The sequence below is a fragment of the Larimichthys crocea genome, chromosome VIII (genome assembly GCF_000972845.2).
Source record: "Larimichthys crocea isolate SSNF chromosome VIII, L_crocea_2.0, whole genome shotgun sequence".
NCBI classification, from domain to species: Eukaryota; Metazoa; Chordata; class Actinopteri; family Sciaenidae; genus Larimichthys; species Larimichthys crocea.
Genome location: NC_040018.1, coordinates 32957091 through 32981398, shown reverse-complemented (window position 1 = coordinate 32981398; position 24308 = coordinate 32957091). Strand labels below are relative to the sequence as shown.

General features: G+C 45.9%; 1 protein-coding gene across 6 annotated transcripts in view; it reads right to left on the bottom strand.

Annotated features, from left to right (window-relative positions):
- LOC104929042 (SH3 and multiple ankyrin repeat domains protein 2) overlaps positions 1–7354 on the bottom strand; it is an 86865-nt gene extending 79511 nt beyond the window's left edge. For 5 of the 6 annotated variants that reach the window (XM_027281197.1, XM_027281202.1, XM_027281198.1 and 2 more), the window contains exons 1-2: positions 7046–7354; positions 1302–1740 (exon numbers count right to left, since the gene is read on the bottom strand). In XM_027281197.1, the coding sequence (XP_027136998.1) occupies positions 1302–1740; positions 7046–7079 (473 nt within the window). In that variant the 5' untranslated portion in view covers positions 7080–7354. The remainder of the gene's footprint in view (positions 1–1301; positions 1741–7045) is intronic. The other variant, XM_027281199.1, reaches the window with a different exon arrangement.
- Between the last annotated feature and the right edge of the window lie 16954 nt (positions 7355–24308).

The following is a 24308-nucleotide window of genomic DNA, read 5'->3' as shown; positions in this document are numbered from 1 at the left end:
ACACACACATCCTACGTGCATACAAACTTGCATGCATCTGCAAAGTGTCTGTAGGCAACCATGGCAACGGTTGCCGTAGCTACCGTAGGAAGCTGGAGTCTTTTTGATGGCACGTTTCCCAGAGGAACCCGTCATACATCATCTCGCACGGGGGGGGATGGTGGGACAGGACGTACACTGTACATACAGTAATGAAGACTTAACTGCATGCTGCCAGAGCTGTGAGGAGGACACGCACACCGCGAGCTCTCACTCTGAGCGGCTTGTTAAAAGACGAGACTTCATCCAAGTTAGAGAAACTAACAGAAAACATTTCTGAAGACACTTTCAGCTTTTATTTGTCTCTGAGATTTCTGAATCCGAACAGATTGTGGCTCCGACAAAAACATTAAAGTCAGATTTACATTGTTGTTATCACACAGCAGCTCTACTTACTGAGAAATGCACACAGCTCATATTCAGCTACTGTGCCTTTAAACGTCAGAACCTGTGATGTTACAGGTGGCTTGTTTGAACAACCAACAGCCGATTTCTAGCCTGAAGGTGGACGAGGCAGGACTGCCAACATGGCGGTGTCCAGAGCCACAGACTTTGAGCGGTTGTGAGTGATGTGTATGTCACGCATACACTGTCCATTCTTTAACCTGTCAGTGGGCCCATGTGGACAGGTACATGTGTCACTCAGAGACCAGCCAATCAGAAGAGAGGCTCAAAACATAAAACACTGAGCGAGAATGTCCCGTTCTCGTTCGAGCTCCAGAGAGATGCTGAGATGGTTTTTGGTCCTTAAAAGCACAATTATATTGTCTTATGTAAAAATAACACGAGCTCCCTTAAACAGGACTGAGCACTGATTTAGCATCGCACACCTTTAAAGTCAAAGATCTCTGTTTCCTTGTCCCTGCCGGTAGCTATGGCGATAAGCGGTAACTGAAGGCGTATTTCTGGACCTCACTTCCAGAGAGATGCAAACAGTGACGCCTGTGTGACGTCCTTCACCAGTACACGTGAAGGCGGGAACAGAACGATGTCTAAGTTCACCTCTTCACACACGAGGCTGTTAGTTGCGTGAAGTCCGCCTACCCTCCTTGGCGGACTAACCACTGCTGCTGGGCGATGGAGAAGGCGTCACTAACTGTGCACCGCCTGTGAATTCTCCCCGGCGTGACGTCACCGACGCCCAGTTCAGAACACTGCGAATGCTTTCATCAGAGGCTCGATCCCCGCTGTGTTAGACAGCGACTGAACAGACATTTAAAGAAAAAAGACGATTACTCTGACGTTGTCAGGCTGAGACTCACCTGGGCTGTCGCTGTGATGGTATACCTCGTCTGGCCTCCTCCCCCAGCCGGCTGAGGGAGGGTGACCGGCTCCTTGCCCCCCTCCCCATGGTCCGGACCACCACGTTGCCATTGGGGCTGCCGCTGGGCATCTGCTGGAGCAGCTGGGGTGACAGGCTGCGATGTAATGCTGAGGAGCCAGGCTGCGAGTGACCCTGCTGGGGGGCCCTGGGCAGGTGGGGCTGGGTGTGTTGGTGCTGCTGCTGCTGATGGGGGGCCCAGTTGCCAGGAGAACCGTGCTGCTGCTGGTACTGACTGACCGTTAGGTTGTTGTCACTGTTGGAGCGCAGGAGGACCCGCGGCGCTGATAACGAGGAGGGCGACTGGTCGTTTCCGCTGCCGTTACCAGAAGACGGACCCCGGCGGCGTTTGGAGTAGGCTGGAGCCTCGCGGAAAGGCACTGCAGAGGAACGAGGGAGAAGGAACCACATTTTATTCATCTCATTAGCATCAATTGCAATTAATTAAAGAAACACAGTCCGGTCAGCAGAGACACTGGAGTCCTCTGCATCCCTGAAGAAGACCTCCACTCTCACAAAGAGCCACTGACTCTGAACTCTTGATCATCCCTGAAGAAAAACACCTTGGACCAAAGTCCTTGAATGATTTGTTAGATGACCCTGGACCCAGAGTAAAGGTGCGTTCAGGACCTGTGCTCTTCACAGCATCAGCAGTGCGGTGCCGCCTGCTAGACTTCTGTTGCTGCAGCACTAATACATGCTTAAAATACAAGTTCTGCATGATGAGGTTTAATGTCAGCACGCAGCAACTGCTTTTTACAGAGACCGGAGGAGTCTACAGGAACAGTGTTCAACTGTGTTGGAGCCAAACGCAAGGGACCACCAGCAAGTCCTGTCCAGAAAACCTACCAGTGATATCAGGATGGAGCAGATCTACTGACCCTGCAGAAGAACCTTCTGGGCCAACTGTCGACGGTCCAGAGACAACGTGCTGAGCAGCTTTTGATGCTATGCTACTGACTGAACGTTCATCAAGTCAAGTCGTCTAAATTCACTTCATGACACATGCACAGTTACTATGTCAGACAATAACAGTCCTTTCTATATTGAACTGCATTTGCTGTGATGGACAAACAGTCAGTCATCGCGTGTATGTGCAGCTTCTCTGCTGGATCCTGATGCTCGTTCATCCTGCACACTCTGCAGAACAGACTGTGCCTCTTCCATTGTATTTTATTCTTAGGAGCGTTTGGTCACACTTTAATTAGTGCATGTAATGACCACGCTGGAGCCTCATTCAGACTCTGCATTGTCTGCCTGGAAGGTGAAGCAGCCACGAGAGCTGTGATTGGTCAGCTCACGCTGCCCGTGTGTTCTCTCCTTCGCGACGACGTGAGGTGAGTTAAAGACGGACTCTGTGATCAGTCAGTGACACATCGAGCAAAGCCACGATCAAATTCAAGGACACAACACGGCATAGTTTGAGACATGCATCAAGGTTAAGGGTAAAGTCTATCAGTCTATTTATGTCTGTTTTCAAACAGACTTCACAAACTCTCAAGGATTTCAAGGACCCATTGGAACACTTTTTCTTCTGCTCACCACTCGCTGTCACAGTGAATGGTTGATGTAAAAACTGCAGCACTTTCTGACCCGACGTCTACATGGCAAACTCAAACACCTTAATTCACTGAGACTAGAATCAGAACCTGGAGCAGAGCGCTCTGAGCTGCAGCTAAGCCTTGGCGTTAAGCCGTCAGCGTGCTGGAAACAAAGTGCACATCAGCATTCGTACCTCGGGGAGACAGGAGATGGAGAAGTCGTATAAATAACTCACCTTTTCCTGCTCGTGTGCTATTTTCCGTCTGACGTCACCGAGCCTGTGACGGTCTACCCGCTGACCCTCTCTGGGCGCCTCCTCGGCTCTGATTGTATGTGCCTTGTCTTTTTTTCCCATCAATCCATCAAAACCTAATCTCTTTCTGTCTGACTGTGTGGGTCCCGCTCCAACACGAGGCAGCTCGAATCAATATCGGAGGGATGGAACTGTCTCTGCTGTGCACATACAGCAGCTCGGACACGCCAATATTGAACTCAGATTGGTGATTGGCCGTGGCTGCTCTCTCTCTCTCTGTGACCATTGTTAGCATGATTATCAGCATTACATGAGCAGAGCCGAGCTCCCCGGGCCTTCACTGCACTGCACTGTACCATCGGACTGAGCCAGTAATGGAGGTTGGCCTTGATTTCCCCACGGATACATTCCTCCATTACACTGTGAGATGACAACTGCCATCTCCAGCTCTCCTCACAATTACAACACGAGTGCAGGGAGAGCTGAACAGGGCCCGCAGCCATTCAGCCAATCAGCATCTCCTGATTATGGGCTGATTAATACAATGGCACCGGGCTGGCATGGCTGTGGCGCAGCTTCCTGCTGTTTGCTTCCTGAACATCTGAAAGAAGATTCACTGAGTCATTATCACTTCCCCAGACTAATGTCTCAGACCTTTCTCTCTCTCTGTGTCTGCAGCAGACGTGTTGATGAAGAGAAGAGGTGCTAACATCTAATGAGCTAGCACATTTAGGAGCTGAGGTGGCCTCCGAGCTGGCGGGGCGAGTCTGAACTTCAGCTCCGGGCTCAGGACTCGCTCTGTCTCTGAACCTCTCGCATGCAAATAGATTATCAAGTCAAACAAGCCGAGCATCTTATGTAACAGCTGGAGAAGCAATCAGTGGATCTGTGTAATTAAATGCTCCTGAAACACAGAACGCATGTCGGAGGTCAGAGAGTCTGGAAGCACTCGGCTAAACCATGACGCTGACATGAGCCCGTTACAGGGAGTCAGTCCATGTGAGCCGAACAGCCAATCCAGACAGCTGTGCAAAATCAGGATGTTACAGATGTTACTGCAGAGCTCAGGTCTGTCAAGTGTGCACAGTGAATTAGAGAGCAATTAGTCTTCATTTCCCCGAGGCTGCTCTTAACGGGAAAACAACTTCAAGTTCAAATCAGCCCAGTTTACATCTTCCTTAACCTGGAAACACACACACACACACACACACACACACACACACACACACACACACACGTCCTGCATGTTTCAGACAGCAAAGAGAAGAGAGAGGGGACGTGACCGGGCGGCACCGTGACCTCGAGGCCGGGGCAGCCCCTCGTTTTACTGCGCTAAGCTGCGATCCGGCAGAGGAGGGAAAGAAAACGGAGCAAAACTCTAAATTTGGACGAGGTGGTGAATGGAGGGCAAACTCTGCAGGGACGGCTAGAGGAGAGAGAACTTCATCAAAGTCAGGTTAACTTTAGCTGAGCTGCAGCTCTGAGCTGAAGCCTGATGAGAGAATAGCTCCTCTCTCTGAGCTTTTGTGCCGTTTTATTTTTACTATGGTTTCTCCGGTTCACACCCAAACACGTGACGTCAGCACCGAGTCCAGCTGTGAATAACAAACAAGCTTTAAATAATGAGAACGAGACGCAGGCTGTCATTATTTAAAATCACTGAACGCCACACGTATGATTTTCATCCGTCAACAACAATTGGCCGAGATTGGAACGACGAGAACGGATCAGTCACAATCATCCAACATCTGTGAAGTGAGTTCCCGCCATTAATGACCAAACCATGAGACACTCAGTCGAGCGGCAACGTCCATGGGTGTGAAAAAAACACAGCCGACCCCACCACCGAGGGGGTGGAGCCAGCTGACATCGGAGGGGCGTGTCACCAGTTCATCACAGAGCTGACACACGAGACCAACAACCAATCACACCTGCAGGAAATTTAGAGTCACCAGTTAACCTCAAGCATCAGCGTCTGTGAAGTGAAACCAATACAGGAAGCGCCACAACCTGCAGTTCCTCTAACGTCCACTTGAGTCTGGCTCCAGAAGTGAGTCAGTCTCCATAAGTCCCCATGTCCAAATGTCCAACTTCACAGCAGAAATAAACATGTTTACAGCCTGGTACAAAAAACAGTTTTGGTCTCTGTAGCTAATTTCCCCGTTCATGACAACTGTACTGAGGGTGAATTTATATACAACTCACCTGTTCACATTATATTAAGGCTTAAAGTTATGCAGGGTTAAGAGCGTGGACGCTTTGATTGACAGGTGGCTTCATTTAGTCTGCCTCAGCTTCACGTCTTTGACCAAGTTTTTACTGAACGTGTGAATCATTTCTGTGACAGTCGTGAGTTTTAGAAGACAAATATCGGTCGCTGACAGATCACAGGACTCGTCTCCTCTCGTGTCCTTCAAGCTGGATAAGAAATGTTCGGCTCAGCCAATGTTACGCAATCACAGAGAGACTTTTCCATCAGATGGAGCTTTGAGAAATGAAATCGGTCACATGTGGCTACGATGAAAGCTCATCACGTGAAGCACAGTGTATCTCCTACAGTAACGAAGACAACCTGATCTCACACTTCATGTTTCAGTTTACTCAAAGCTGCTCTCAGTGAAGGAGATCAGGAGATCTTCAGCTCTCTCCACCATGTTGGGTTTGTCAGCCATGTTCTGGATCCGGGTTCTTGTAGCCCTGAAGCCGACCTCCTCTCGGATCCTGTGAACTCTTTCTTTATTTCAAACCTTTGATTTTAACTCCCGAGCCGGCGTGAATAAAAAACCTCCGTCCTTTATTTAGTCCAAACCACTTCTAATTCTTACAACGAAGCAACGACAAAAAAGTCCCACAATGCAATGCTTGGCCTGTGCTTATGAGATGACAGATGGGTAAATTACAGTAATGTGAAACTACACTGTCAGTGATGACGCAAAGTGCTGATGATTCATAAGATCCCAGAACCTCAATTTACTGCTCACTTCAGAGTATTTATAGTTTCTATAGTTCATCATAGTGAAGCCTCAGGGTCACACTGTCAGCTGATCTGTCCGACAGTCACAGTCACATCAACTCAGCGTCTGGAAAAAAGCTCCAACATCTGACAAACACTCGAACATCACAGCTCACATTGAATGAATTCAAATCAAGAAGAACCGACAGTGTGCTGCTTTCACATTCCACCACTGGAGGCTTCATCTCCATCTGCTGCACCTTCATGCAGAGCTGCGACCTCTGCACACATTCACACATTCCCACAGTAATTACACTGAGCTGTCAGTTTAGTGCAGCTACAACAAGCCAATGCAACGTCTGAATTAATCCCAGAAATCCCACTTCTGAGTGTTTCTGCTCCTTCCTACAGAATCCAGACTGCTTGGCACCGTCTCCCCGCCTATAGGCTGCACAGCCGGCTGCGCTGCGCCTGCTTCCGACTCTTCATTGAGAAATAGCAGCGCTGGTGATGAATCAAAGCTCCGGCATGGTTTCACACACCGGCAGATGGATGAGGGGCTGTTCAGGTTCTGTTTGGGTGAGGGGGGACAGCACATAGTCACGTCTGTGGGTGTTTTCTCCACCTTGGAGTCCCGCTCTCCATCCCTCTCTGCCTGTGTGACCTAAAAGCTGGTCCAGCTCGGCGCAGCCTCCTTCTCTTCCTGCGTAAACGCAGATTATTCTTGTAACCTCGATACGCGCCGACCTACCTCCCTTTAATAGAGGCGATAAAAATACTGAGCACTTTTTAACAAAGACTCGAGCATGCATGTGGACTTTTCTCAATGCAAACACTCAGATCTGCTGCACATCCACCTCAAGTTCACAGTCAAGGTGTTGCTCCGAACTCTGCGCGTCCGGAACCGAAGCGGCCGGTTTAAAGTGAGAGAGCTTACCTTCCTTTTTTAAGGCATTGATGATGGACTTCATGTTTACTCCTGTTCTTTTTTTTCTGCTACTCCTCCAGCTCGTTCACATCACATCACTTTGTTCTGATCCAGACTTTTTCTTCCCCCCGTTCGGCTCCACGGACAGCGGCTCTGCGGAGAGGAGCTGCCGCGCGCAGCGCACATGATCCCGCTCACACCTTCTACTACCGCCGCCTCCTCCCAGCACGACCCCCTCCGCTGACACACACACACTCCATCACACACACACACACACGCAAATGACTTCCCTTGCCCCGCCCCTTACACACCTCCCCTCGCTCCCTCGAGGAGGAGACTGCACAGCACGGAGCTGATCCAAAGAGCTGGAGAGACCTTCACCTGCGTGCATCACTTTACAGGTGTTACATTAATGTTTGTCTGTCTTTCTGCAACCAATACACAACCAATAACTAACATCCAGACAACCTTACCATACTTTAACAGTTACAGAGTGTTTTTGTAACGTTGACAGAACGTTCCCAAATAAACGTATGAGCAGTTTGAAGTGAACTGAAGCTCCACATCCAATTCATTTCTTTACATGTGTCACATTTTAAGCCTGGTCTATAATAACTTTCATATTTCTTTTATTCACCTTTTATTTCACCTTATGAAGCCTGTCTGTGTTTATGACTGATAAAAAAAAGTTTATGCATAATTATTATTGGTTATTAAATGACAACAGATGTGCATCTTTGGACATATCCAAATGTTTGTAGTTTCTTAATTCCCTGCGCCCTCACATTCACCATTAATCTGGTGAAAATTCTTAATTATTATGACAAAAATTGGCAGACCCCCTGCAGTACCTCTGCAGACCCCCTAAGGGCCGTGGACCCCTGGTTGAAGACCCCTGCTCTAGAAACACAAGATAAAGGATGCCGTATGTCAAAGATAAACTGTTTCTGAACAAACTTTATGTTTTAGTGTTAGACGAGTGTAGGGACGAGGTTGTATGAAGTGACTCGCACGCTGTCGCCTTCAGTCAACACATCTGAGGCCATCGTTAAAACAACAGATGAGACAGCAAGTTTCATAAAGACGGTGTTCAGAAGCACTGCTGTGGATTCTCAGATGTTTTCCTGGGTTATGTGGGTCCAGATGAATCTCCTCTTCAAATCATTCCAGATCCAGATACAAAACATCTCTGAACCAAGCCGAAAGACTGAGCTGGATTTCTGATCTTCCACAAAGTTTTTCTTCTATTTCAAATGGTGTCATACTCCTGAACACTTCGTGATGTTGCAAACCACATTTGGTGGACTCACATCTGCAGATATAATCTGATTTGGTGTCATTTGGTCAACCACCATCTAACTAAGACGACTGTCCTACACATATCTCGAGAAACCGTCCATTGACACGTGTGTTGCTGATATGTTTCATAAGATGGTGTTCACAGAATCTGTTCTAATCTAATGTTGGTTCTTCTCTGATTTCTCTGCATGTTTCAAGTAGATCTCTACGTGTCTTAATGGTTTTTATTTGCTAGATCACACGTGACACAGTTACAGCGCGTCCTTACGTCAATACTCGAGCCGATAAGCGTCACATTTCCACGTCCACACTTCTCCTTAAAGTTCCAATAGTTAATGAATTCATACGCTGTGTGCATCACTTGAAGCGTCTTTGTCAGGGAGCAGTGAAGCTCTTCTGGAGGCTCGAGGTGGAACAACACTCACACACATATCGTCTTTAACAGCAGGACAGATGGCCTGTTGGACTGAAGACTTTCAGCTGAATTATCTGTTATCAGGCAGACTCACGCATTCAGCCACCCATGAGAATCTCTCCAAAGGCAGCCGAGTATTAATGACCACAGGTGTCAGCGTCGAGTCTTTGAGTTCAAGCCACAGCAGAGAACACGCTGGCCTTTTCTCAAATATCAGACACTGGTCATTAGCTCTGTTCACTGCAGATAAGAAGATAGTTGGTCCATGACAGTTACAGTGAAACAGACTTTAGATCAGTTTTATCTTCTTTGTTTAAATCGTCCAGTCACATTTCTATCAAACCTAAGTGTAAGGGAAGACGCCCTGCACAGGCGCTGCACTGTATTTATTCATTTACAGCAGTAATTGCTCAGAGATTTACATTCGTGTGGTTTAAAGAGAGTTTCGGGCCCACAGAGGTCTGAATGCTGCCTCAGGGGCTGGAAACAGAAAACTCAACTATGATTTTCACTGAAATGGAAAAACGTTTGGCACAAATTGCTTCAGCACAAAAATTTGAAACAGCAAAGCTACTTTAAAAAAAATCACATTTACAGATTGATGGTCCAGGTGAAACCATGAAACAACATTCAGTCATGTGAAGCTCATTCACGGCCGCAGCCTCAGGAGTTTAGTCGACTCATTTGCACATTTAAAATTAATAAAAGATGAAAATAACAACCGAGCGTGCAGACTGACACTCCACTCCGCTCAAAGTTGTCATGAAAACCGAGTATATATTTAAATACTACAGCGAAACGCAGAAATAGAAAGGAAGCAGGACTATGCATCGGGTTGCCTGGATACACAGCGTGACGCTAAACAAGAAGCTCTGAAGAAAAGATTGAATTATTCAAACACTTTACATCTCCTGTAAAGTGGACATAAACTGCAACGCTATGGAAGGACATGAATAATAACCATAATATTAATATCTGTGTTTATACAGGCAAAATGCCACATATATATAAATCTGTGTATGAATATTAATACTGAACCAAATAGAAATAAAAGCTTAATGTGTCATCACTCACTGGGATCCACTGAATGAATCTATGTTCATACTTTGAACAGAGACGAACACTTATTATACAAACAGCTTGTTCCATGTCACCTTTTAAATAATCTTAGACCACATTACAGATATTACACTCGTGTCCGACTTTGAAGAGCTCAACTGAGGTTTGTTATGTGTCGGACAAACTCTCAACTGAAAGAAAACCAATAATGAACCTTTAAAAATGAAACCCAACATATGAATAATAAAAAAAAGCTGATTACATCCATGAAATACAGAAATTCTTATCAGACTGAAGCAGCGTGGTGCGGAGGTTTGTCTGGCTCATAGAATCAGTCGGTGAACGTGAAGATACATTTTATTTTATTTTGATTTCTTCAAGAATGAAGATCTTTAAAGATTCATTCAACTGATGTCAGTTCTTTAATCTTTCAGCTGATCGATCTGTTTTCAGTTTCAGTCGATTCGAGCCCACATGAAGAACTTTAGCCGCACAGAGGACGATCACAGAGAACGTCTTCTGAAGCTGACGGAGAAGATGAAGCTGATGGAGAAGATGAAGCTGACGGAAAAGATGAAGCTGACGGAGAAGATGAAGCTGATGGAGAAGATGAAGCTGACAGAGAAGATGAAGCTGATGGAGCTGATGGAGAAGATGAAGCTGACGGAGAAGATGAAGCTGACGAAGAAGATGAAGCTGACGGAGAAGATGAAGCTGATGAAGAAGATGAAGCTGAAGGAGAAGATGAAGCTGATGGAGAAGATGAAGCTGAAGGAGAAGATGAAGCTGAAGGAGAAGATGAAGCTGGTGGAGAAGATGAAGGAGAAGATGAAGCTGACGGAGAAGATGAAGCTGACGGATGGAAACGCTGGACTGGTTCTACAGTTGGCTGCATCCAAGATGTGATATGAGCCGTTTGTCGGGAACTTGGGGGAGAAAAAAAAAAAAGCGAGCAATGGACTGGATGGTGAGCAGCTTCTTCTTGTTGTTGCTAAGCAACTCAGGAGGGGGGACGGCTCCATACATCATTAAAGCTACACTTACATGCACACCTGCCTGTTGTATGATGTAACCATGTGACTCCCTCCCGCTCTCTCTGTACTCATCCTGCTTCCACTTTGTTTGATTTCATGCTCGGCTGTCGTGTTAACGAAGGCGTGATGAAGCGCCGCGTCTCTGTTTCCTCTTTCTTTCTTTCTTTCTTTCTTTCTTTCTTTCTTTCTTTCTTTCTTTCTTTCCTTTCATTGATACAAACTCATCCAAGAAGTGACCCCGACTGAAGAGAATGCAGCAGATGGCTACACGCAAAGCATATGTTGTCATAAAGTATGCAATAATGTAGTGATGACAGCTCCATACTGCGCTCTGACTTCAAACATGGAGGAAAGAACACGTGTTTAACAGGATTTTCAGAATATAAAACTAATGCTACTTATATTCATTTTATTTTTTAAATCAAAGTTTAACAGAAAAATGTTTTATTAAAATCATGAGCATTAATCTGCTGTGTTTGAAGCTGCTGCAGGGCTCAGGAGGATTCAGTGAGGTTTATTTTGAAGTGACTGAAACGTGTCAGATGAGTTCATGACTGACTTTGAAACACTCAAATTCATCTCTGTCTCTCTAGCTCAGGGCGGCCTCAGCGTGTCATCGAGCCGCCCTTTAAGCACCGCCCACAAAATCCTGAGACTGAAAACTGTTTGAACAGCAACTAGTTTACAAAATATTTAAAGCACTTTGAAAGAAATCTCAGAATTGCCTTTACACAGCAGTCAATGTCAGACAACCTCATCATATGTCCAAGATAAAGGACGTCACGTCCACAAAGATAAACTTTATGTTTTGGATTCAACGACTCTCTACCAGTGTTATTTTAATGTTACACCAGCGTTATTTTAGTGTTAGGTCAGTGTGGGAATGAAGCAAACTGTTTCCAACACGAAGATTTCTCTCCACAATAAGAGCTGCTTGGTGGATCAGATACACAGACACTAAACAGTGTGTGTGTGTGTGTGTGTGTGTGTGTGTGTGTGTGTGTGATGGGATTTTTACCAAAGTAACTTTGTTTTTGTGATATTTGGACTTCCTGTGGTGTAAATGTGAAGAAGTGGCACAGGTGTTGATTTCATGTCCTTGGTATGTTTTGTAACCTGTTGTTATTCTACATGCAGCACCTGTCTGTGAAGGGATGCACGAGATCTGACACCAGAACACACACACACACACACACACACACACACACACACACACACACACACACGCTCGAGATAGCAGGTAATTTTCTGCTGCTACTGAACCATGTTTATCAGTAAATGCAGCTCACGGCGCTCGGCATCATATAGTTGAATCTAATTATATCACCAATCAATACTAATGAGCACTTTAGCTGTTTGTCAGCCATTGAAAGAATGCTCCCCTCGGGGTTGTATGCCAATTCCCACCTCGTGTTCTCAGAATAATTCACCTTCCACGAGACAAAACACTTCACACGTGACTTGAGATGTGAAAGGACTACAAACGTGGCACAGCGCGTGGATGCAAGGAAATAAATCAATTAGCATCAGTGTGAATTAAGTTTTCCTTCCTCGCTGACAGGATGTTGAAATTGTGAGAGTCAATTTGTTCCCGGGGACACTGCTGGCACCATCAGCCAAATATAGCATGGATTTCAGAGTGTGTGTATCACACACACATCGCACATCACATGTTTAAAGAGAAAAGAGCATTTCAGCATGATGAATAAATGAACACGCAGCCTTCATTTATAGAAAAACATTAAACATTAAACCAGTTTGTTGTCGTGGAAGAAGAACAAATCTGAACTCCACTCTTTAATGAGCATCTGTTTTTGAAGCAGAGTGGAAATTAAATCTGAGAATTACATCCTGAAGAGATTCAGTTTAGAATGACGTGAAACTGTCGGTCCTGACGGGCTGAGCAGGGTTTCACATTTCATAAAATGTTTCTAAATCAACTAAAACAGTTTGTGCTCATGATCTGAATCTTTACTCGTCACTCTAATGTTGTGATTAAAAGGTTACATGTGGCTGTTCCTCATACGTTTCTATGGATGCACTCTCCTCACATTTACAGCTCCACTATCTGAAAGTGTAACACTGACAGTCTTGCAGACTGGAGCCACACACAGTAAGAAGCACCTGGACGGAGCTGCTGCCAAAACCAATCAAAGGCGGCGACAGAGAGGAGAGCAAACTGAGCCTCAAACATTTCAGTTGTTGCAGAGTCGACGTACGAGGATGGAAATGAAAAAATGTTTTCCTGATTAACTGCCTCCATGCTTCCCGGAGTGTTTTCTGAACAGAGTGGACCTCCTGCAGGCGGAGCTGACAGCTGTGTGCAGCAGAAGCGTCTGCGCTGACCAGGGTGCAATAATCACTGACATTAAGAGTCACCTGCAGACAGACAGGAAGGCCGTCTCTCAGGTATTTCCACGCAGGTTTCAATAAAACTTCTCAGCAGGGGAGCAGAAAGAGAAGACGTGTCTGTCCTGGACTTGTAAGTAAATTATTGTTATTTAAACCTCAGAGCTGCTCACAGCTTTCTGCTGAGGGAACAGAAAAATATTCTCTGCTCAAAACAAAATCATTTTATTTAGTTCAGGGGAAGTTGCAGAGCGCACTCACAGAAAAGTTGGATTATGAAATATATTGTAAAGCAATAACTCCTCATGACCGATATTTAAAGAACAGTTTGACATTTATTAGGATAAAGAGGCTACAAAGCAGTTCCTCTAACGTCCACTAGAGGCCGGCTCCAGAAGTGAGTCAGTCTCCATAAGTCCCCATGTCCAAATGTCCAACTTCACAGCAGAAATAAACATGTTTACAGCCTGGTACAAAAAACAGTTTTGGTCTCTGTAGCTAACGTCACAGAGACTACGTCCAGGTTTTAGACAGTCTGCGGGGACGTCACAGAGACTACGTCCAGGTTTTAGACAGGTTGGTTGCGGTTAATGTCATTTAGGTGTAATTTCTGAAAATGTTTTATTCTTTGTACCTCACTATGTGTGTGTGTGTGTGTGTGTGTGTGTGTGTGTGTAAAAATAAACCCTGCTGCATAAACATCATCCGTCCTTTCTGCCCTGCGTGACTTTTCACCAGCTGACAGGTCGACGTGTTTTCCTGCAGCAGAGATCGTGCTGCGTGTCAGCCGCTGTCCAAGGAGTCAGACTGCAGCTCGACTCGACTTCAGTCAACTCGTCTTCAGGACGACTCGTCTTCAGGACAACTCGTCTTCAGGACGACTCGTCTTAAGTCAACTCGTCTTCAGTCAACCCGTCTTCAGGACGACTCTTCAGGACAACTTGTCTTCAGGACAACTCGTCTTCAGGACGACTCTTCAGGACAACTCGTCTTCAGGACGACTCGTCTTCAGGACAACTCGTCTTCAGGACAACTCTTCAGTCAACTCGTCTTCAGGACGACTCGTCTTCAGGACAACTCGTCTTCAGGACGACTCGTCTTCAGTACAACTCGTCTTCAGGACGACTCGTCTTCAGGACGACTCGTCTTCAGGACGAGGAGTTTTAAACAGATTCCAGCTTTAAGATAAATGCAGAAGAGAACAGAGAGTGTCTTCTACATCCTGCAACAAACACACGAGTGGCTAAAGTGTGTGTGTGTGTGTGTGTGTAGCTCTGGAAGTGTGTCTCTGGTCAGTATACACACTTCCTCTGTGGCAGTGGGTGGTCCTATACGCTCATCTGTCAGTCATTCTTACAAACACACACAGCGTCTACAGACGTCACCACACACTCATTCAGTGTCGTTATGCTGCATTATTTATCTCTTTATGGATATTTTGCTGTTGTTATATTTCATTAAAGAGACATCACTTGTCATGGTACAGATGTTTGATAAACATGTTCTCTCACTGTGTTTGGATAGAGACCAGAACTCATTTTCAAACATCTGTCTGGATGTTTCACAGTCTGTGAAGGTGAAGTCGTCAGCTGTCTGTCTTCATATTATTATTATTATTATTCTGATTCATGAGCAGCTCAGAGGACACGTCAGCTCACAGTGACAGCACTGAAGACAACGTTTACCATGGGAACGTTACGAGCTTCACAAATCAAATCAACTGGTCCTGATGATACTGAGGATAAAAGTCTGAGACATCCCCACAGACTGTCTAAAACCTGGACGTAGTCTCCGAGACGTCCCCGCAGACTGTCTAAAACCTGGATGTAGTCTCCATGACGTCCCCGCAGACTGTCTAAACCTGGACGTAGTCTTTGAGACGTCCCCGCAGACTGTCTAAAACCTGGACGTAGTCTCTGTGACATCCCCGCAGACTGTCTAAAACCTGGACGTAGTCTCCGTGACGTCCCCGCAGACTGTCTAAAACCTGGACGTAGTCTTTGAGACGTCCCCACAGACTGTCTAAAACCTGGACGTAGTCTCTGTGACATCCCCGCAGACTGTCTAAAACCTGGACGTAGTCTCCGTGACGTCCCCGCAGACTGTCTAAAACCTGGACGTAGTCTCCGTGACGTCCCCGCAGACTGTCTAAAACCTGGACGTAGTCTCGTGACGTCCCCGCAGACTGTCTAAAACCTGGACTAGTCTCCGTGACGTCCCGCAGGACTGTCTAAAACCTGGAAGTAGTTCTGCGGACGTCCCCGCCGACTGTCTAAAACCTGGACGTAGTCTCCTGAGACGTCCCCGCAGACTGTCTAAAACCTGGCGTAGTCTCCGTGACGCCCCGCAGACTGTCTAAAACCTAGAGTAGTCCCGAGACGTCCCCGCAGACTGTCTAAACCGGACGTAGTCTCCGTTGACGTCCCCGCAGACTGTCTAAAACCTGGACGTAGTCTCGTGACGTCCCAGCAGACTTGGTCTAAAATCTGGACGTAGTCTCCGAGACGTCCCCGCAGACTGTCTAAAACCTAGACGTAGTCTCCGAGACGTCCCCGCAGACTGTCTAAAACCTGACGTAGTCCGTGACGCCGCAGGATAACTGGACGTATCTGAGACGTCCCCGCAGACTGTCTAAAACGGACGTAGTCTTCCGTACGTCCCCGCAGACTGTCTAAAACCTGGACGTAGTCTCCGTGACGTCCCCGCAGACTGTCTAAAACCGGACGTAGTCTCCGTGACGTCCCCGCAGACGGGTCTAAAACCTGGAATGTTTTAAAGTCCTCGTGACGTCCCCGCAGACTGTCTAAAACCTGGACGTAGTCTCCGAGACGTCCCCGCAGACTGTCTAAAAACCTGGACGTATTCTCCGAGACGTCCCCGCAGACTGTCTAAAACCGGACGTAGGACAGGTCAGACAGGTCTTGGCAGTCTCAGCACCATTGTTCCAGGCTGTAAACATGTTGTGTTGTGGGGGAGGTTGAGGAATGTTCGTCCTCCTGGTTGGGGACAGACTTGAGTAACCCTCTCACCGTTCCAGGGACCTTGGTCTCAGGTGTATGGCATAAAAAAAACATAAAGAGTTGGGTGTAATCACAGAGGAGGATATGAAGCTGTGGTCAGTGTCTCTGAGTCAGGAAGAAGAAGGAGAAGAGAGGACGCGAGGAGGGAGGAGGAGGACGGAGGAGACGAGGAGGGCGGAGGCAGAAGGTGTGGACTGGTTATCTGACAGTCCTGGTTGGTCTTCAGTATAGTGAACTATTTCTGAACATGGTAACACGTGTGAGTGATGGCCTGAGACCCTTAACCACAGTATATAGGTCACACACACACACACACACACACACACACACACACACACACACACACACACGTGTGCGTTAACGTCAGGCTGTACTTTTGTCACTGCCCTTTAAGCTTCCTTCCTCCTGCTCCATCAGTCACATTGTGTTCTCCGTCCGTCGACGTAGAGACGACGTCACTGTGACTTCTCTCTCTCGTCTCACGTCTCTTATAATACACACATGAAATACCGGCTGATCAATGTCCGCAGAACTCCGAAACCACTGAAGAAACTTACGTGCAGCTCCTTCTATCGCAAACTACTTCTACTGATCCAAAACTAAATCTGAACGTTTGCTTTGAAGATTTCAATACAGAGATTTGTTACAGGACGCAACATCTGCAGACATCTGCATCTGTGACTGTATATATATATATATATATATAGTGAGTGTAAATATGTTCTGTGGACGTTCGGTTGTCCTTAGTTGAGATCAATGTGATATTGATTGTGTGGTGTCGTGGCGGGTAACTGTGGGATGTTCATAAATAATTTAAAATAAACAATGCATGTAATAAATGATGATTATTTTCATTATTGATTAATAAACGTGTGATTTTAAAAGCTGGAATTAGCAGAAGTTTGTCATTTTGTTTTGTAAAACATAGTTTCAGCGTCCGTCGTGCACGGGTCACATACGACCCAGTTTGATGTCGAGTGTGCAAACCAGTAAAACCATTTTCATAATAATCTATGAATAAAAAAGCTCTAAATGTTTCTGTAGTGTGAAGAAGAACAGTCGTCATTATGTATTTATCAAAAATCACTTGATGAACTTTGCAGATTCATTCAGCGGGCTGGACCGGATTCTCTTGGGCGGGCTGGTTCTGGCCCACGAACCGCATGTTTGACACTCCTGTTCTAGAATATAAGTCCAAATATTAACATCTAATAAAATATTTTATGATATATTAACCAGTGTAACGATTGTGTATGTTTAAACAGCGGTGAGGAGCGAGTCGCCCTCATGGGATGAAACTGCATCGATTTGATTTATCGATCTGAGGTTCACGTCATGTTGGTCGCTGCAGCTCGCCGACACTGATGATTGGTGAACAAACAGGAAGTAGATTTACTGTGAGCGCCACAAAGCGACTGATGCTCAGTGGATTGATCATGTCAGATCTCTGCGGGGGGGCCGGAGGTCTCCAAGAATCCTAAAGACTGACGTAATGAACTGGAAGATTTGTGCGGCTGAACCGTTACGTCATCTGGACAGAGTAAGCAGGAGAACTGTGAAAGCCACGGGGCTTATGGTATTTAGACCACGTTCACACACACACACACACACACACACACACACACACACACACACACACACACACACGGTCAGTACATGTTCCACATTAAAAACGCACTAAAGCTGAGAGCTCTAGAGGCTCAACATGACACGAGCTGTCTCTGGTGAGGAGGGCTGGGCTGTGGTGTGTTTAAGGTGAGGTTGGGTGGAGGGCTGATGGGAGTACAAGGTGGGGGGCTGGGGGGGTAGAGGGGCGACACACCTTTGCAGCAGGTTGAACCCATGGCGTCCAGACGTAAAGATATCCCATCCCCCAAATCCACACCACCAACAGATCACAGGACAAAGACGTCCAAACACGAGGGGACGATGACCGAGCGATCACCTTCAGCTAATCCTGGAGGACGCTCACGGCTGCAGCCGAGCTCTGCTGGTTCGGGCTGAAACGTGTGAAGTGGATTGAAGAGGGAGGATTTTATTGGGGGGGTAAATCTGCAGCGTCAACGTGTCCCATTTAGCCCTTCAGCGGGTCGCCCTCAGTGTGAGGCCGCCCGTCCACGAGAGAGAGCAACAACTGCAGGATTACATCTAGATCAGATTAGATTTCTCTCTCTTCATTCATTTCCCTCTCAATCTTTCTCTGCCCTCCTTTATACATTCATTTGTTTGTTCATCTTTTCTCATTTTCTCTGAGGCCTCTGTAATCCCCAGGCCACCACAAACTACTTTAAAGGCCCGGGCCAGGATCAGGAGTACGGCTCAGTGTTCATTTCAGCTGATGGAGATGTTTTCCACGTCGACACACAACTGGACAACATCAACGCGCCGGCTGCGAGTCGACGGAGAAGCAGACGATCTGTGGTCTGAAACTGAAACCGTCTCTATCAGGTGTTAAATCTGCATCACCAGAACTAATAAGTGAGTAAGTGGCAACCGAGGTAATAAATAGAAAGATGAAAAACATGGACTTTGTTCAAAAACCTTTTTTTTTTTTTTCATTTTTGTATGTTCGTGAGAAATCTTCGTCTTCTCACCTCCCTCTCGTTCCTCTCACACACAGATGCAGAGTGAAATAACTCTCATACATAATACAGTACATATATAAAATAAATATTATAAAATATATAGATACAGGCACTGTCTTGCATTTTAATGGAGTCTTTAACAGGATTAACCTTAACGAGCAGTGGACAGGGAGAGTTGCTCCTTTATTTTGGATTACAGCCGCTTGAACGTCACGACCTCAGCGATCCACACATCGTTTGAAGGTTCGATCCTCCCAAAGACCCCAACAGAACAGAGTGTTGAGAAAGAGTTCAGTCTGGTGCAACTGGACTTAGATCCATCAAGACGTTTCAGCTCTCATCCAGGAATCTTCTTCAGTTGTGACTGACGATGGGGAAACTTAACCAGGTCACTGTTTCCGTTTTTGTTTGTTAGTACTCGTTGTTGTCGTGACGACTCAGACGAAGTCCCCCCACCAAGCCTAAATACTGAGTTTCTCCACCAGTTGGTCAGAACTGAAAGAGAATCGCTTAATGGATCGACAACCAACAAGTCCAGTCGCCCCAGATTGAACTCTTCTTGAAGACAGATGACCTGGACGCCCGAGAACCTTCACAGACTTCAAGTAAAACCAAAGCAGATCATACACTGAGCCATTTTTGTGGCTTTTCTCATACACTTTGACTTTGAAGAGTTGTCCATCAAAAGTTGTCTAATTTCAAAATCTTTAATCCAGTCTAACACACTCGTGACGGTGCAAAGACGGACCAACAAAACCCTTTTAATGTCTTTCAATGAGAGACATGAATTTCCCGCTCATACAGCACACGAAGGGGTCGACTCGAAGGGTTCTGCTCACGCTGCCTGCTGTGGTTGTGCAGTCACTCCAACATACAGTAGGAAGCAGGACAACCCAACGGATGAGCGGGAATCTCGTCTTGAAAACGTCAACGATTCGAACTGGGACGTCAGGCTCAGGAAGATAAATCGATGCAGTCACATCACGTGTTGAGCTTCCATAGACTACCTATATACAAGCTGGATGCTGAATCAAGTCATTAAATGAATATTTAACTTACATGATGACTGCAACACGTTGAAGAGAAGTTCAAACGTGGATGTAGTATAAAGAGTCATGGAGAAACTGACGGTACCGCTTGGTTCCAAAGTTTCAACATGTTTATATTCAAGTCAAAGGAGCTGTTCTGAAAAGAACCACTCTGCCAGTCACCATAAACAAACATAAAACACAAACCATCCACGACTTCATCAAATCCTTTCACAGTCGACCAATCGCTTTCCACTGAACCAAAGCTCCCTCTGAAGCTGAGCATTGATATTTCTTCTCGGTGTAATGGGCCCGGGATCGTCCTGGTGTAAACATAAACTTTCATCCCTGGCAAACGTTCTCGTAACCTCGCGGAGAGGGATTATACCAGGGAGGTTATTTAGGAAGGCTCAAACATGGAGGGGATTTGAAATGTATCCTGAGGGAGATTCAGGAGAACGCGCTGGGTGGCTGAAGAATAGGTGAGGGATAGATGGATGGATGATGGAGGAGGAGGACTGAAGATGAGCTGCTGCTCTGTTACTTACCTATATCTGTCTCTTTGTGGTTCTTGATGAGTTCAGCGAGCTCAAAGTTTCCAGCAATAATGGCGACCTGCAGAGAGGAGAAAAAAAACTCTGTTTATCTTTGTGAGTGAACATACATAACACTTTAGAAAGCAGCTGAGCATCAGTGACGCTCTCAAACTAATAAAAATCTACTTGACAATGATGTGAGAACTTTCCTCTGGACAGTCACGGAGTTGAAACTCAACCTTCAGCACCACTTTGATCATCTGCAGCAGGAATTCAGTGACATGAGTCACACATGACATCATGGCACATGCAAAGTCACATGACAGCTGAAGCTGCACAGACCGAGATGCTGAAATCCTTTATTGATCATTAAATAAAAACACAATTAAATCCATCATAAATCAGCTGCTAGCCGCTTCTGACATCAACTCGTTTCAAAGATCAATCACGACACAAACGTTTGCAAGCTACAAGCAAAGCCGGCGCTGTTGTACAGCTGACAATTTACCACACACTTGAATACCAATTGCTTTAAAATGAAACTGCTCATTACAAAAACTCACCTGAAAGGAGTGGTTGCACGTCGTCTTTGCTGAACAGACCAACAACAAAACAAGAGGCTGGAAACTGCCGTGTCCTTCAACCACAGCGTTCACAGTGACGTTTATGTCACCACACGAAATAAATCAACTTATAAAAAGCTCTTTTGCTTCACGGCAATTCACACAAACAGAATCACAAAGGGTCGAGTCAAAGCGCAGCAGCAGAATGTGCAGCCGAGGTTCTGTGTGTTTCTGAAGGGAGTCCCTATTATACAACTAATATATATTTATCGAATTCAACTCAGCTGGAGAGCTGGAAAACTTCCTGTTGTGTGTTTACTTTGACTGCAACCAACAATATTTCAAATGCATACGTCTAAACCTGGTTTATTACAAGCTCTGCTAAAGACACAGGGAAGCTGCATTATTATAATATTATTAGATTTCCAGGGTCATTGTTAAATGAATCAAACAGTAAATCAACAATCAGCTGATGTTCTCTTTATCTTCATTAACTGGGCCACCTCACACAGAGCAGCATGTTCTCTGTGAGTCCACCAGGGGGCAGTAAATGGATTCCTCCTGAGCTGGTTGGAGAGGTTTCTACTGTCACGTACCCAGATCAGCTGCCTGTTGTCATGTTTGTGCAGGCGCACAGCTCGCGTACTGTACGCCTCGAGTCGGGATCATTGGTGTAAAAATAGTCAGGTTCATTTCAAACCGATAGGTGGCACGCGCACACACCACACACGCGCACACACACTCGTGCACACACACCTCAAGGGAAACCCGGCAGCATTACATAAGCATGCCTGCTCTGATTCCTGGAGAACGAATTTCAGGAGGAAGAGGGTGATGGAGGACAGCAGGTGTGTTATTAAAGCAGAGTTGGTTGGAGTAGTAATCCCCATCCCTCCACTCTTGACCTTTTCTTCACAGAAATAAAACACAGCATTTCTGAGAAAATTCTCTCGGGACTCTCTAACGAAGATGTTTTCCACCCGCATGAATTTTTCAACGCCGCTGCATTAATATACTATATTTTCCCCTGGAACAAAAAATGCTTACTTTGAACTAAAGTGTGAGTCAAAAATGTAATCTTCTTCACGCGCTTCGTGGTAATGTGAGGAGTGAGGAGAGAGGAGGCGGAGGGAGGACATTCATGACAAATCGCAACTTCACACGGTCCACGCCACCAGTATGACAGGTGAATCTCCCAGAGGAACCCTGAACGCAGCACAGAGGCCGGGTAAACATCAGGAAGGAGCGACGGAGTGACAGATGAAGACGTCGCCTCCACTGAGTCAATTTATACTGTTAGATGTTGGGACGCAGTCAGAAAGTGGTAACTGCTCTCAGCACAAATAATCTCTGTACTACTGGACACCTCAGATATCATAACAGGAAGCAGAACACACTGAGGACACTGCTTCTTGTTTTGGGGCAATAAAACTGCAGATTTTTGGGCGATTGGAAGTCGTCGTTGACTTTAGCTCTGATCTAGAGATCGGAAGGTCAGAAGATGAACCTCAGAGTACCAAAGCAACTTTCCAGATCACCAAACGGGGCAACGTTGCTCAAAAGAACAGACAACAGTTTATAATCGCTCACATTACCTACAAGCTGAAATAAGATAGAACGTTGTCAACTTGTTTTCAGGATGAGCCTCAGATTACACAACGTTCCTGTAACGTTAACAAAAGGTTGGCTGCAACATTCTGAGGATGTTTTGTGGACGTTGTTAAGGTAACAGATTATAGATTTTATCACCTATTGTTACATTTATAAAATAGTTTGAGGATGTTAGTCATCCATCCATTTTCTCTAACTGTTGTGTCCTCATCATGGTGAGGGGGGCTGGAGCTGACCCCAGCTGGCATTGCGCAAGAGGCGGGTACATCCTGGACACACACACACACACACACACACACACACCACACACACACACCACACACACACCAGTCTCCAGACATTCAACATGCAAATCCACACGAAAGAGTATGAACCAGAACCAGAACCAGAACCAGAACCTCTTACGTGTGAGGCAACAGGACTCCAGCTCAGTATCAGCAGAGACTTCAAAAAACTACTCGTTCCTTGGTTTACTCGTTCCTTCAGGTTTACTCGTTACCTTCGTGTTTACCGTATCGTAGGTTTACTCGTACTTCAGGTTTACTCGTTACCTCATGTTTACCGTTTATTACTCGTACGTGTTTACTCGTTATCTTCAGGTTTACTCGTTACCTTCAGGTTTACTCGTATTCAGGTTACTCGTTACCTTCGTGTTACTCGTTACTTCAGGTTACTGTACCTTGTGTTTACGTTACCTCGTGTTTATTCTTATCAGTTACCGTTATTAGTACTCGTTACTCGTTACGACTCAGTTTAATGTTGACTTTGTGTCTTGCCTGATTGGACCTGTTTTTTAGAGACTTCAGTAATTAACGGAACAGAAGTAATACTGAACCTACCAGACGTTTACTTTACTTTAACCCTTCCATAAAGTAAGGGTACCCACATGAGTCAAAATAAACACTGGATTCAGCTTTTTAATTTTCAGATGCAGCTGTTTGGTTTTTTCATAAATCAGAAGGAGGATATGTCTCATTGCTCGGTGAGTGTTTGTATCCTTGAAGGCACAGAGGCATGCCTGTAAAACACTCCTCTGTCAAGGACTGCTTGGTAACTCGATGGATGGATGTCGGTTCAGTTCGCGTTGGGTTGAACGTCACTCTGCAGGAGTATTTTGACACGTATGGCCGATGGCAGTTTCCCGTCCACACAGTGAGAGCGACTTCTCTATAACAACGTGCAGTAAACTGTAGAAGTGTCAGCGTTTGCCTCTGGAGGGAAACGAGAGCGTCTCTCACTGAACAGCAGTGAACAGGAAGATGAAGTCAGTGGTAGTCACGGTGCTGCTGGAATGAGTTCACTGAAGCGTAGACCTTTGGGTGCAAGATTTTAATCAGGCATTTCAGCAATAGTCCACGCTTATTATCTGACCCGGTTACATCATGTGATTCCTCTTCGTCTCTCTGCACTGATTTCTCAGTGGCCCAGTTGTACTTTTCCTTCCCGGAGCTGAGAGGAGGCTCCACAGGAGAGGTTACAGAGGGCAGCAGAGGGCACTGATTGGACACTTTCATCTCAATTGATGAGGTAATATGATATGAAACCAGGCAACCAATAAGCAACCACCATCACAAACCACTATTACTGCCATCACCATCATCGCCGCCCCCACATCGATTCTTTTCCTGCTCTCCCGTGGTTGTCATGGAGACACATGGTTGTGTATAACATAAAAGTGGTGGGGGGGTTGGGAAGGCAGCAGAGCGGCGCTGTGAGCCGTTTAGAACATCAGCAGAGATCTGCCAGATCAAAACCGAGAAAAAAATCCATCAA